General features: G+C 30.8%; 1 protein-coding gene across 1 annotated transcript in view; it reads left to right on the top strand.

Moving 5' to 3' along the window:
- Positions 1-16507, top strand: part of LOC113382164 — a 77891-nt gene that overhangs the window by 21122 nt on the left and 40262 nt on the right. Inside the window, exons 12-20 of the mRNA XM_026620708.1 lie at positions 1055-1384; positions 1564-2288; positions 2375-3757; positions 3826-4012; positions 4083-4563; positions 4647-7680; positions 7825-10991; positions 11067-13938; positions 14467-14873. Of these exons, the coding sequence (XP_026476493.1) occupies positions 1055-1384; positions 1564-2288; positions 2375-3757; positions 3826-4012; positions 4083-4563; positions 4647-7680; positions 7825-10991; positions 11067-13938; positions 14467-14873 (12586 nt within the window). The remainder of the gene's footprint in view (positions 1-1054; positions 1385-1563; positions 2289-2374; positions 3758-3825; positions 4013-4082; positions 4564-4646; positions 7681-7824; positions 10992-11066; positions 13939-14466; positions 14874-16507) is intronic.

The raw sequence follows: 16507 nt of genomic DNA, 5'->3' as shown, positions 1-16507 counted from the left end.
TATTGAAATCATGTTGCATTATAATATTCAGGACATATGATTTAGACGCCATGCAACTAATCCAAACTATGAAGTGTAGCGACAATGATGGAATTATTACGTAACGAAGTACTTAGTGAGGTCAATTTAATTCTTGGCTAACATTTTTTATCATTCAGTAGTAATCCAACTTTATATTCCTTAAAAATGCTTACTGTGCGTATATTTTAAAAACCTCATAATATTTATTGAATTTTATATTTAAAACATTTATCAAATACATAAATATAAATATTTTAGCCCTTCTTGATCATTCAACAACAATGCATTTCTATCAATATCTTCAATGATATACAGATATTGCCAAATGAATACAAAATGTATGAACGAAAATGTTATCTAAACTGCATTGGAAAGTATTGAGAAATACTTGGGAGATAGTTGCAGAGCATCAACATTTCAGTCACAGAATGATATAATATTAGCATTAAAAGGGCTGGGAAATGCTGGACATGCCGTTTCCCACAAAAACTTTGACAAATTGCTATAAAGTGCATTTTATCTCCAATATTAATAATATTTTTAATTATTCAGTTAAAATAATAATATCTCAAAATATAAATTATATTAACGTAGAATTTGGTTTAGACCAGCACTTTGCCAGTAGAAATCAGAGTACAGGCTTTGGCTGCTTATAGACGATTTTCGTGCAAATGGCAAGAAACCAAATTTTCCTCGATACCCTTGCCAAATAAACGGAACCAACTGAAGTAAGAATTTCTTCCTATCTGGCTGCAATGAACTGTTTGTCCAACAGGATTTATATAAGATACGTGGAGTACTTTTAGCTGAAAAGGCAACCAAGGTAATGTTATATGTTATTAAATTATAAACAAAGTAAATTTTAAATAGACAAGTATACTACTGAGTTTTTTTTTCATTTTATAGTGGGTTCCTTTATATGGACTCATTTGACTAATATTCAAGAATCTTCGGCTCGTTGGAAAACAGACATCAAACATCTATCACATCTTATCCAGTGAAGTTTGCGTAAGAAATTTGATACAAATTTTAGAAAGTTTCTAGGAACTACGAATTTTCATCTTTTTCGAAATTATTAAATGCTGGTGGAGCACTAGAGAGCAATGTTATTTTTTCACCTGAGTCGTATATACCTAGGTCTGCTATGGTCAATTTGACTCTTGATATATTTGGTGAAACTATGAATGTATTAGAAATTGGTGGTAGAGCAGAAGGGCTGGAAGATACTTTTGAAAAACTTTTTAGCCCTGATGGCTATTATCCGGATGAAACACTATCGAAAATATTCAATGTTATCAAAGCAGATGGCAACACCAATGAAATAGAAGCTTTCATACCTAAAAGTGAATATAAAAAAATAAGAGTACCGAAAGGCGCAATATATGCAAAAATATTTGGCAACGAACTAAATTATTTCAATTTCAATAATTTGCAAGATATGTCTAACACAGAAGATTTATTTCAAGACATGATATATAAACTGTTCCGAGGAAGGGATATAGATTTTGTTAAATCATTTAGTGTACTTGACGCATCCTATAGTATTCCTACGATAATTGGATTCCCATTGAGGCTTTCGTTGAATGCAACGGTACCGTAGGTTTGAAAATCGGTGGCAAAGTTGATGTGGAAAATTTTAGAGATTTTAAAATGAATGTAGTCGGTCATATTGTTCCAAGTGCTGCTATTCGCATTGTTGGCACTATGGTGATGGATGCTTCTGTTACAAAATCTGGTTTAAAAATGGATGTATCTATGAACTCAAACTCGTATATCGATGGTTCAATACGTCTAGATGAGGGAAAACTAGTTGATATTAAACTGAAAGTTCCTAAAGAAAAAATGAATTTAGTGAAAATTACTTCAGAAATATACTTAATAAGTCCATCCGGAAATGAACCTATTAAAGGTCATTCTCAGAGAGAAACATTTTATAGCTGTGGATCTGAAACGGCAGCTGTTATTACTGGAATGCAATTATGTAATGATATTTCTTATCCAAATGCTTCTTCTTCTTTGATTGCACCATATTTTCCGCTTACTGGATCTGCTCGTTATATATTGGATTTAAAAAAAGTTGACAACTTTGATTCTTATGAATTCAAATACCATAAAGAATCAAAAATAATTTCTAGTGAACCAGTTCATATGTTTAATTTATATATAAACACTCCAAACTCTAATGTAAAGAGAAATATAGATATCGGATACAAAATCTTCCCAAAAGCCATGAATGCGAGCGCTAAAATCCATACACCATTCAAAAGGTACAATTTTGTGGGAAAATTAACCAATACGGTGGCTTACAAGGCGCTTGAAAGTGAAATTTCTGAAGATGACAAAAGAATATTAGGCTTAAAGGAAGTATTGCAACCCAAGACGATAAAATATCATCGAATATAAACATACAATACTTTGATCGCATTTTTGCAGAAGTTGATGGGTTTATTGCATATACTCAAAAAAATCGATACAGCACTTTTATTACTTTATCAGGTTTTACGAAAGATAAAGTTTCATTTTTAGGAGATCTCAATAGAGATAAGGATAAGTGGTCGTGGAATGGTAACCTTGCAAGTTCTGAATTATCGGGTGATATGAAAGGTTCTTTGAGTTATACTTCATCAATATACTGTGTAAATAATTCTATGACGTACATTTTTAAAAATCAACAATTGCACAGCGTATCGCTTTATTTGAAATATGAAAATATATTAACGGGTATGCTTAAAAAGTTGGGAATATCATTTTCATTACAATCAACCGAATTTCCACAGTCTCATATTGAATTTTCATGGGGATTTCAGAAAACTCGTGGATATATTGAGCACAACGCGGTTGCGGGACTTGGAGATGTGATATGGAAAACTCATCAACTGTACCGATTGAAAATATTAGATGGATACTACGACTTTGAAGCGAAATGTGCTTTCAATTGTTTGAGCAAGGATATCGATTATTTAGTTAGTGCGAAATACCTAACAAATTTTAAAGGAATTATAGCGCACAGCATTGCCCGTTTGAATGATGAGCATCGAGCATATGCCAAGGTAAATATATTGAAAGATCCTTTAACAAATGATTTAGGAGTATTTCTGCAATTCTTGATACCTAAGAGAAAGTGGACTTTGGACGGTCATTTGACACATAAAGGAAACGAATATGGTGTATTATTTACCGGTTCAGCAATTCGGAGTTTTGCCGTAGAAGAAGAGATCAATTTCAAGGCTGTTGGTTCGTATACAGACCTCAGCGATATCTCAAAACTAGAACATTCAATCACATTGCATATTACTCAAAGCGGGGGAAACATCGAGCGAATAGAACCTTGGACGTTGAAAGGAAAACTATTAGTATCAAATAAACATTTTGAATGTAGCGCCAGCGCAGATTATAAAAAAAATAAATATGCTGCTGTACTATTGTATACGAATATTCATGAACATAAAATATCCCTCATTATGGACCTACCAAACCGGCATTATGAAAATACTCTGGTTTTTGCACTCAAGGGGCCAAATAAAAAATTATTATTGGATCTCGATTTAGAGAAGCGGATCTACTCATTATTTAATTTAAATACCAGCACTACCATACAGTTCAGTATGCTTTTTCACTGGGATAAGATCAACAACCCCGAAAATAAGTGCATTTTTTTGCTTGATTTAGACACCGCGCAACAGAGCTTTCGTTTAGAACTTCCCGGACAAAAAATAGACGGAATTAGTACAATTGAGTGAGTATAACAGTCATATGAAAACAAAGCTGATGCATTTATGTCTAAATTAAAATTGTTTATTTTAGAGATAATAAAGTAAAAATAATGGGTTATTGGAATGAGAATCAATGGATTTCGTTTGTAACATCTCATGAAGAGAAACAAGACAACTCTTTAATTAGTTTACATCTGGAATCAACAATTCCGATATTTAAAAAACATTTGATAAACCTGTCATATAAGGGAGCCGGAAAACGAGTAATGGACCTGAATGTATGGAAAGTTATTTTTTATAAACATCAACTATTGTTAGCAGTATTTTAAATAAGTTGTTGTATTTTAGATGCATTTCGAATGGATGAACAATTTTATATTACTGAACGCGACTGGTAATCACTCTCCAGCGTCAAATTTGAATACTGTCGTTAATGTGATGAGTTCCTTTTATCCGGTACCGAATATAACATTGGATTTTGCAAATAAATTAAATCGTGAATCGGATTCCGTACTTGTCCTAACAAATTGCAAGCTGTTCTATAACAAAGATTCATATCAGATAACAGGAAAATTTGAACGAGCTCAAAATTATTGTAATGCTGAGTATAGTATTAGCGGATCAAAAGAAACAATATCAAATATAATTTACAAATATTCAATTTCGAAACCTTTAACAGAAATATCAGGACGAATGTCATGGTTTCAAGAAGAAGTTTATATAAAATATGAACAAGAACCTCATCGAGCTGATTTCTTGATGACTACACCTTTTAAATACATCGAGCAAAACGCTTTCAATTACTACTACGACTTTCAACATTACAGAAGTTATTTTACAACTGAGATACAAATATTGCAGGAAAATTTTATTTACGATCATTTATAAATCATCCTAATGTCCATACTATAGATGGCACCGTGGACATTAGTTCTACTTTTTTGCCAAAGCTAAGTGTATTATTAGAACATCAGTTTTTAGGAGAAATGGTGGAAAAATTCAAAGTAATATACGATGACGAAAAACGATGTGCGCTGGATTTTGAGTTCTCTTCGGACAGATCACGTTATATGGGCTTAAATCTTGAAATACCTAATCATATATTGAAAACCAGGTTGGAAAAAGACTTTAATGAGGATCATAAGAAGTGGTTCGTTAAGTATGCTTGGAATAATGATACTTTACTAGCAACTCTTCATATGCGCGAAGAAATGGATATCGATTTCAACACAACGAATGATCAATATATTTTTGAAGTGACTGGTTCTATCGTAGAACACAAAACTCAAATGGAGTTCGAGAATAATGATAAAATTCTTCGTATTATAATTGATTCTAGTACAAACAATGAATGTGATGTAGAAATTTACTTTGACTACGATAAAATTGCAGGTAGTTCGAAGGCAATAGCATCTGGAAAAATTGGATCAAATAATTTGGATATAGTTTCATCTACCGACTTTAAACTTGAAACATTCAATCATATATCAGCTTGGAAATATAATGAATGGAATGACAACTTAGAATTTTCATATGCGCTTGAACATTACCAGTTGAAAAATTTAATTTTAAAATGGGATAGACCTTCTAAAATTATGGATTCCACTGATGAATCCATTCAACTTCTTTACAGTTTTTTTACTGATGATATTGTCAATGAACCAAAAATTTCAATTGTAGATAAAAAATATAACGAAAGTATCGATGTCAGCGGAAAATTTGTCAATTCTAATGAAACCTTTATATTTTTATTATCTGCCGAATCTTCTAATTTTGACCCTATCGAAATCGAGTTCAATTATAACTTAAAGCAGAATATTAAAACATCAGAATTAATTGTGAAATGGAACAAAGACGTTTTAAAGTTGTATGCGGATGCTGCTTTAAATAGTTCGATGATCATGGGTAACATAATCATAAATTTGTCCGACAATGAGTTGACCAGAATAAATGTTCTTTACAAAAATGCATCGGAAATCCAATTATCAGCAATATTAAATTCAACTCAAAGATATCAAATGCACGCTAAATATGAATTGAAACAAAATGCAATGTTAATTGCAACAGGCATAGATACACCTGTGAACGGTTTCAAACATTTAGAGTCAATATTTGATGTTTACTATGATGAAGAAAAAGGTCATGCTGCTTTCAAATTGACAAAAGATTCAAAACTTGTAGATTTATCATCATCATTTATGTATTTAAATGAACTTTACTCTGCCGATATATTACTTCATGATTCTCTATTTAATTTACCAAACTTGAATATGAAATTGGAGACTCTGGGACATCAAAATTTGAAACTAGAATCTTTCTGGAATTACAACAATGAAAAAGCTGCGTTTACTACGAATTTAGAATTTTTAAAAGAAAAATTTAAGTTCAATACCACTTTTCAAACAAGTGCCAGTTTGCTGCCGAAAGGACATCTAGATGTGCAGTACGACATAACAACTGCGATAAATACTTTTGGAATAGATTTAGGTTTGAAAGAAGATTTCTTAGTTTTGAATGGAATATACAATACTACAAATTTCAATAAAGAAGCATTATTAGAAATGGATTCGAAGCTTTCAAATTATCGTGAAAATGTAATTTTAAAATTAGGCACAGGATTAAATGATGATGATGTTGAATATATGAATATTTTATTAGTGAAAAATGAAAGTATATATAGCATCGAAACAAGCGCACATAAAGATGTTAAAGATGTTTTATACAATTTTACAATCAGTAGTCCATCTACTAATTGGAATAATGTTAGAGGTAAAATATTTTTGGTGCAAAAAAATCACGTCTCATCGGCTGGAATTGAGTGCGAAGTAGACGGTAATACTATAGCTTTATCTACAGATGTTCACTTAGAAGGAGCAAACTTCTGCAAGGTCGATATTAAATTTGATAGTTTCTTAGATAATTATGAAACCATACATTCTGGATTTATGTATGATTTAAGATCCGAAATAAAAATAGTGACATTGTTTCTATTGCCATCTAAACTTCATAAAGATAAGCACCAAATTGATTCTTCGCTGGATTTATCACATAGTGGTATATTAAAAGTAAACTTCAATGCAACATCGCCTATGTTATATGCTAAAAGCATAGATATCTCCACACAATATAGCTATGATTTGTCGGAGAAATTTGCTAAAGCTCTGATAGGTATGGTAGATGTAAATAAAGATTTGATTGATGACAGTTTATTCTCATTAAAAGTGAAAACTGAGGTTGAACTATGTGAAGATTGTGTAAAAGATACGTTTATTATAATTAAAGGGCAGCAATTTGCAAACAAAACTCATCATGTATTCCTTACAACAAATATTCTTAACAATGAAAACGATGTTTCATTATATTTTACACCTGACAGAGCAAAAGTTCTTGAACTAAGAATTAGGACATCATTTGAAGTATATCCGAATATATATCTCAAAGCATCATATGCTCAAGGTCTGATAAATACTTCTATACAATTGAACGAAACAAATTCCTTAAATATGCTTTTAAATTTAAGTGCTTTGTTCACTAAAGATCCCTTACTGAAAATAAATACTGCTGAAAAAGAATACTTGTTTATACAAGTTGGACAATCGCATGCACAAGCGAAAATTTATACAGAAAATAATTACGTTGGACATTTATCATACCGTGATAGAGGAACAGATTTTGTAATTAATTTTAATGCATCTAGAAATGACGCCTGGTTTTTGGCTTTTGACACTCAGCTCAAAAGAACAGATGATGACAAAATAATTCTTGAATATAATTTAAAGAATACTTTTAGTGCGAATAGTTATCAAAAAATGTACGGGATTATGACGTGTTTTTATGAATATAAAAAAGATTATTATATAGATTATACTCTATTCAATGTGGATGAAAAACTTATCGACATCGTAGCATCTATCAATAATATCACAAATTCAGGATTTGCTATGGGGTACAAAATTCAAACAAGTTTCAAATCGATGCAAGAAAATTTACTCGAAATTCGTTTCTACCCTGAAGTCGTTGACATATTAGGAGCGGTTTCGTTAAAAATGTATAATATTGAGAAAAATATACAAGGAAAAATAAAAATCAGTTCTAATGGTGACCAAGGTAATATCGGAATTAGCTGCAAGCAATCTCAAGAAGATTATGTACATTTTAATTGGATTTTAAACAATGATAATATAGAGGCAAGTTTGGATACATCTCATTCAAATGTTAAAAATATGAAGTTGTTGATGCATCGAAAGATAGATGCTGATAAACGTCTCTACTTGTTCCATACAAGGTGGTCTTATGCCATTTTTGAATCAAAATTAAGCTTATCTAACAAACATAATAACTACGACCGTGGACGAATTGCTTTTCAATTAATTACACCACTTCAAGTTCTGTCATCGATTGATATCGATTTACGTTATCATATGTTTCACAATTTTGCTGTCGATGTAGAAGTCAATAAAAAAATCTATAATTTCAAAATAGATCTTATACAAGAGGAAAACGATTTTCAAGTCGATATCATTCTGAATTCACGAAACCCATTTATCGAATTGTTTAAAATTTCTGGAAAACTCAAACATGTAAAAGTACAAGATTCAATCGGGTCATTGGCTATAGATTTATTCAACCAGTACACATGTACAGCAAAATACCAAATCAATCTCAAAGAATATTTAGGAGATGCTAATTTTATTTTGAACGTGCAGAATGTACATCTGAATATTAGAGGTGACTACGACGTGACTGATGCAAATGATGAAAGAATAAATTTAAATCTCGAGATACCGGACAGAGTTTACAAATTGAAAAGTAATCTGTCGAAAAGAGAAGGCGTCATAACTCTTACTAATTATTATAAAATGCATTTGCAGAACAGAAAAAGTATTTTATGGTACATAAAGAAGAATGCCGAAGAACAACAGATAGGCGTTGAATTTTCGATTAATAAAGAGAAAAACACTTGCATGATATCACTGCGGCCAAACTTCTACGGAATGAAATTCCGCGTATTGTTTGACGTGCGCAAAGTAAAAAGTGTTGTAGAATCTGAATGGAGCATGGAACCTGGCAACGAATATATAACTCTTGACTCGACATTTATGAACAATGAAGTAGTTTTAAATAGCGATATCAAGCATAGTAAAAATATATATTTTGTAAATTTGAATCTCGAAATGCCCTTGAACAATATAAAAAATATCACATATCAAAATGTGTTATCGATCGACAACAATTTCTTGTTTGATGGTGTCCTGATTTGGCAGATACACAACAGATTTGACAACGTGACATTAAAGGCAGAAGTGCGTCCATCCTTGAATAATTTGAATGCAATTATTTCTATGCAGACTCCTGTAACTGAGCCTTTTATGTTCAAAATTAATTATGATATCTCTGCCTCTAACAAATTATTCATTATGGACATTTCATCTAAGGGTAACACTTTGGTTATGATGTCTGGTCACATGAACGACACCAGTTTGAACGGAAACTTAGAATCACACATGGATGGATTTTCTAATTTTACTTTAGTAGTAAATCAACAAAACTATAGAAATTTTTATATGAAATATATAACGAACAAGCACGCTACTGAACTCATTTGCGATATCAGTGCTGACCACCAGAGTTCCGATAATAATGGAGAAGTTCCCAATTTTAATGTTATTTGTAAAGTTGACCAAAAGAATTTGAAAGGGAGCGCAATTACTCATTGGAGCGATGGTAATAGTATATCCCTTGAGTTCCATTTTAAACCCGATCAAGTGCATTTCGCAGTAGAATCACCAAACGAAAAGGCCAAAGTTATCAACATAGACGGATCATTAAATATAATGAATAAAGAAATGTATAGTTTGACTGTAAATGGAAACTGGAACGATAATATCATTAATTTTATGGGAAGTTTACAAATAAAGGATAACATACCGAGTATGATATTGCTCAACATGCAATTTGGTGATTTTTTTTATAATATGAACTCATTGATTACTAAAACCAATGATTTGTTTGATATAAATTTTGGTACGCAGTCGTCAGTGAAAGCTTTGCATGGTATTGCTTTAAACCTAAGAGTAGATCAAACACAAACTGAACACATTGCAGTCTCTTTGATCGCGGATGCACCATTGAAGAAGGAATGGAAAACCGAATTATATGTACAATTGCATAATGAACTTTCAAAAAAGAAATTTCAAATAATGGGAATTTGTATGCAACAATTCGTTTCCATATCATCTTCATTATCGACCGAACCAGCGTTTGGAAAATATGTTAGCCAGACTCTTATCGATATACCAATTTTATTCCAAAATCCTATTGCGATTAATATTGATTTGATTGATAGAGGATTTAAACCTGTATCGTGTAAAATTTTTCTTAAGTACATTAACACGTATGAATTAGAAGCCATTCTTAATATGCAAGATAACAAATTATCAGTTACTATCAAAAACAATGCTCTAAAAACAGATTTGTTATTGGATTTACACGGATCATTTAAGAAAAATAAGCTTGAATTCCAAGTTGCTATGATTGAAGATGTGTTCAATGGAAGTTATGTTTTCAAAGATGAATCACTGAATTCAAACTTATTTATTAAATTACCAAATTGGAATTTTATATCGAGCACAGCACTTAATGCAAATCTAAATATGTCCAATGATCAAATTTTTATGGAATTACGTTCAGAAGGGAATAACTATAAATTTAATCATTCTATTAACTACTGGAGAAGTTCAGGAAAACTGCAGATAGAAATAATTACAACTGATCTAAATAGTAATAAACCAAAAAGTTATGTGATGGAAATAAAATTGAAAGGCCCTGAATATAGAACACGTTATGAAGTTTCACACAATAATATATTCCACTTTAAGCTACAAGAACGGTTAAATGCCATATATTTCCAGTACAAAAATAAACTACTATTTAATGCCTCATTTAAAAAGGATGATGGCGTAGTGTTATTGAAGTATGAAAAATCCATTCATAATTGCACTTATACTAAAACATTTGATAATCATCAGATTCGTATGGAATCACCAATCTTACCATCAAAGATAGCTTTAATTAATTTTATAGCAAGAAGTAAGGAAAAGGCTTCGCTTTTAAATATATCCTTAAATTCTGGTAAAATAAATTTAGCTGGTCATCTAAATCTCGAAACAGTTGATAACAGTAAAATATTTTTGCTGGGCATTTCATCAAGCGATGTCAATATATCGCTATCATCTCGATATGAACGCGATCATGATGGTTACAAATTTGATTCTGAAATGAAAATTACGAATAAAATAACTAAGTTTTCGTTTTTGAATAAATACAAAAAAGATCGAGAGATTGAATTGGTTCTCATAAGCGATTATTTGCCAAATAAAGAATTACATCTGGGAGCGTCAGAGCATGATTCAGAATATGTGGCTTATATTCGAAATGGACATTTTGGATTAAATAAGTTTATGAATTTCACATCCAATATTAATTTATTTGAAGGAAGAATAGATGTGTTGGTTTTGGCACCATCATGTTACTACCTGAAAAAATATTACTTAAATATAAAGATTATGTCGGAAATGGATTACTCAGCAGGTGATCTTAAATCTTCAATAACATCTTCTGCATTTGGAGAACACGTGATTTTTGGTAATTTCAATTTAACAAGTGATCAATTTAAGGCCAATTCAGAATTTATATTACATTTTCCAAATGACATCCAGCAAAAGATTTTATCCAAACTAATAGTACCTTTTAAATTAACAAATAATTTTACGCCTATAATTAGCATTAAACATGTCACATTCGACAAAGAATTACTTTTATATGTGACTTACATTAATACACCAGAATTGCTAAATGTAGGCGGAGGGGCTAGAGCTGGTTATTCTAGATTGTTAGGATTTGTAACAGTCAAAACTGATCCTGTACCGTTATTGGAATTATCCTTGGACACGCCTATGGAGAATTTTAAGAAAATTCGTCTACACTTTAATTCTTGCTCACGAGAATTAGGCTGCCGGTCAGTTTCAAACTATTTGATAGTAAATGATCTGAAAATGGAATTGAAATATTCTTTTATTTATATGAAAAATGTAGTTTCTACAGAAATACAACTTTTGACTCCTTTTGAATACTACGATAAATACTTTATTGATTTACAATATATAAATATCGAGAAAAAGGCATTAAAAGCCAAATTTTTTTATCCTGCCCTAGAAGAACCACTCGGATTCGAGTTTACCTATCTTCTCAACGGACTCTTAGAAACATACGTAGTGCTGAATTACGACTTACCTCTAAACCATCAATTAAAACATTTTAGAGCAATTATTCAGAGCGAGTTGTTTAATGGAAGTTATGTTGGACAAGTCTTTTTTGAAAATATTGCATCTAAAATAGGTGTATCAACGAAAAATATGATTTCTAGTTCAGATGTAGAATCGATTTCTGCTATATACTTGTGGAATAAAGAATTAAATGTTTTAGTGTCTATCAGCAATGAATTGTCTAAGCATATTGTTCTGAAGATCGATTCTGTTCACCAAAATAAGATATCACAGTTAATTAATTTTACAGTTCAAGCAAACAAAAATTATGAAATGGCAACAGACCTACACATAAATTCTCGAAGATATATTTCCGCAAAATTAATTATTGACAACAGTTCAGCAATTTTTGAAACTAATAATATATGGAGATCGATGTTGTTATCATACTCTTATATATTAAAATCTAATCACAAAAATATCCACGCCCTTATTTGCTGGGATTTAAGAAATAGAATAAATGCTCAGACTGGTTTCAAATTTGTTATTTCGAGAAACAGTTTTTCAAGTTATGTTGCTATACCGAAATTAAAACTGTCATTTGACTACGATGTCACATCAAATAACGAGATTGATAATAACACAGATAAAAAAACTTCCCTGTCATCTTCTGGTTCAATATTTTGGATCAACCAAACGTTCTTTGGATTTGACACCTCGTACAAAAGTCACTCAAATTTAGACAAATCATACTACATTCAAAATTTCAGTGTATGTATATTATTTCCAAACAAAGCTGTAAAATACTTGAACGACATTAAAATAATCAATACACACGAAATTTTGCTAGAAAATAGAGAAATAGAAGTTCACGATAAGCATATAATATTTTGGGATGCCTTGAATGATTTGCAAAATAATATAACACTTTACTCATTTTCAAATAAAGATCAAATCAAACTGGGCATATTACATCCTAAATTGAACCACAGAATTGAAGCTCGCCTAAAACGAAGTAAGAAATTAGAAAGCATAAAACATCCATCTTCTTTAATGTTTGAGTTGGAATATTCTACAGATCCACGAGATTTATTAGTAATTGATTATTATCATGTAGAAAGTATAGAGAACGAAAAATCGTTTGAATCTGGGTTGGAAATAAGTCATCTTTCCAGTAATATCTTTCATGGTTTTGTTGTTAATGCAACTTTAACGGAAGAAATCACAGAATATTATCTCAATTTAAAATACGATAATCCGCAAGATGATACTCAAAATTTCATCAGATTACTAGGGAGAATTCACAGAAATAAACCGATGATAGAAGGTTTCTTAGAAAATGATTTAAATAAACTTTCAGGAATTTTTTCAACGTGGTCTGAAAACAACACGAGAGGTTTGATCATGCAAGCAGTCTCAAACGAAAACTTACCACTTGTATTTAAAGCAAGTTTAAATTCGGGACAGAATGATCCTTCCATAAATTTCAACATCGTTGCTGGGCCCAGCAAAAGTTATAATATTTTTGGAGCTATACCTTCCAATAAAGAGATCGTAGCTTATTTAGAACATGATTTATATGGATCATTGTCGAAAGATGCTTCTTTTAATCTACGCTTGAATACGACAACTCTGATTTGGACTAAAATTCACTGGAAGACAGGAATATGGAAGGAAATCAGAGATAATATATTGAATGAGTATGATGACTTACAATACATTGTTGAAAATATTGGACAAAGTTTTGTTTGTATGATACCAGATAATGCTGGTGAAAAGTTGTACAGGGATATAAATTCAGTAACTTCTAATCTTACTGCAGACTTTGAAATATCATTTTTGAAACTGTACTACGAATCTTCGATAGGCATATTAAATGATATGTATCAAGAAAACCATTTGTATGCACGAACTATTGCGGACTACATAAATAAAACTGCGTAAGTTCCAACTTTTATCTCTTTTAGGTGTTTTAAGTTTCAAATATGTTCTTTTTTTTAAAGAATAGAAAAGCAATCATTTATTATATTGTAATAATATTATGATTATTATATTATGACATATAATAATTTATTTTTCTATTTTTATAAATAGAAAAATAAATTTATAAATATTTTTAAAAACTAAAAATTTATTAAAGATAATCTATAACTTGCTTTTAAATGTAAAAAACAATATTCTATGGTACGAACAATATAAAAAAAGATTAAAAATAGATTAAAATTTTTCTATTGAAATTGTTTAAAATATGGCTGTGTCTATTTGCAATTGGAAAAAAAATTAAAAGTAATTGTTTAGCCAACTGGTGATTACTAATTCATTTCATAAATTTTTGACTAATCTTTGTACATTCGTATTATTTTTAATTAATAAAACAACTCAAGCATTTTATTTTTTCCGAGGCCTATTTTCCATTTTGTTTTTCTCTTACTTTTACATTTTAAATATATATTTCTATTTAATTTTAGCACAAATATAATTAAATTGCCATCGTTTGGATTTATTACTGACCTAGACAGATGTATAAATATTTTATGGATAAAAATCAAATCGTGTCCTGAGTATTACAATTATCTTCAAACCAAGTTGTTACAAGTACGTGATTCGTCGTTGGAAAAAATTATGGATTTGCACAAGGATATTGCCAGCCTGAAAACATATTTCAAAAATGCTGTAACGCTTAACATAAATAAAATTAAATCGCTACTGTCATCTCTGGGCACTCGTACTACTGGTTTGCTCGACGCATTCGAAGACCTCTGGCGCAGGACAAAGGCGAAAGTTAGAAGCATTTTCGAGCCGACCATCCGAATGCTCCTGAACATCGGGCAAGGGGTGGAGACGACTATTCTTGATGCGAAAACAGAATTTATAAGTAAAGAAAATTAATTAATATATTATATATAATATATATGTATTATATATATATATATAATATATATATATATATATATATATGTTTTATATATATATATATATATATATACTAGCAAACCCGACGAACTTAGTTTCGCCACCAGATGGTCTCGTGAGAAAGATGAAGAAATTTTTTGTTTGTTTTATAATTGATAAGGAAAAATCTGATCTTATACAACACTAATGAATTTATTTCGATTACAAAAATGAAGTGTTTTTTAGTTGAACTTTTCTAAGTAAATGAAAGTGAATCCGCAAATTATCCGTCTCATTGAAGTGCTCTTTGGTAAACCACATTTTTTGTTGTTTGGTCTGACGTTAACACAAACAAAGCGGATGATTTTCCAACTCGTGAACAGGCAACGTATAACTGCCCATGTGCAAAACAATGATTTTTTAAATAATCTATTTGAAATTTATCCCGCAAACACTAAGCGATTGGCCTTGCGACTTGTTATTGCGAACGCAAGGCAAACTGGAAATTGCAATCGTTTGAAGTCAAACGGAAGACCAGTCGGAATCATTGGTATGTCACCATATCGCCAGCAATTTTTGACTGAACGGTGAAATTCAGTGCGTGTACATCATTATTCTTTGCGGCAAGAATTGCTCGTTGACTTAACCAAGCATAATTCTGATAATTCTCACTAATGTCATTACTCGAATTTTTAACTACGGTGCATGAAGTTCCAGCAATTTGCAGTAGGGCACGATGCCATGCACCACTTTTCTTAGCTATAAACCTTGCGGAACCCGAGACCTTTCCAACGAATGCAAAATTGTCGAAATCGGTTCGTGCGTTCTGGAGTTATTTCGTCAGGAAGAAAAACCTGACTTATTTTTATATATATAGAAGATATATATATATATATATATATATATATATATATATATTATATATATATATATATATTATGTATATTATATATAAATAATATATTAAGACATAAGCTATTACTTTAGTTAGGGATAATTTTGTCATAATATATCAAAAACACAGGTCCATAAAAAAGTTGTTTGTATTGGTGTGTGCGGCATATGTTTTCTACTGTAGTTTTTAACGCTGAACACGAATCTAAATTCAAAATTAGTAGTCAAATGGCAAAAAATTGAAAAAAACATAAAATATGACAAAATCTCCATTATAGCAATTCTTCTCCATGATAAATAAAATTTTATAATTGTTGTCATTTTCTGGTCCTCTTTACCTTAAATGACCTTATTGAGTTTCAATTAAATGATCTACTACAGTTTTTCCCAACGTGGGGCGCACGCCCCACCGGGGGGCAATTTGAAAATTTTAGTGATTTTAATGTAATGTAGTATAGCATCGGTAAAACATTTAACAAAAAAAAATGATTCTTAGATTTAGAATAATAAGGTGTCCCGGTTTGGCCGCGACGGTTTTAGTTTTCAACCTTGCTTTCCTTGTGCCGGAGTTATGTTCTTCCTGTTGACTTGACTTTTTCTCATTACTTTATAATAAAATTACAACTACCCATTATAATCTGAAAATGATATATGCCATAAACTTTATATAAATCTGAAAACAACAATATGAAAGAGAATATTGCGGGATGCAACAATTCTTTG

The sequence above is a fragment of the Ctenocephalides felis genome, unplaced genomic scaffold (genome assembly GCF_003426905.1).
Source record: "Ctenocephalides felis isolate EL2017-DRISC unplaced genomic scaffold, ASM342690v1 CF-g0.4_SCAFFOLD_03335, whole genome shotgun sequence".
NCBI lineage: Eukaryota > Metazoa > Arthropoda > Insecta > Siphonaptera > Pulicidae > Ctenocephalides > Ctenocephalides felis.
Note: the sequence above shows the minus strand (reverse complement) of the source record. Positions and strands in the feature narration are given on the sequence as shown.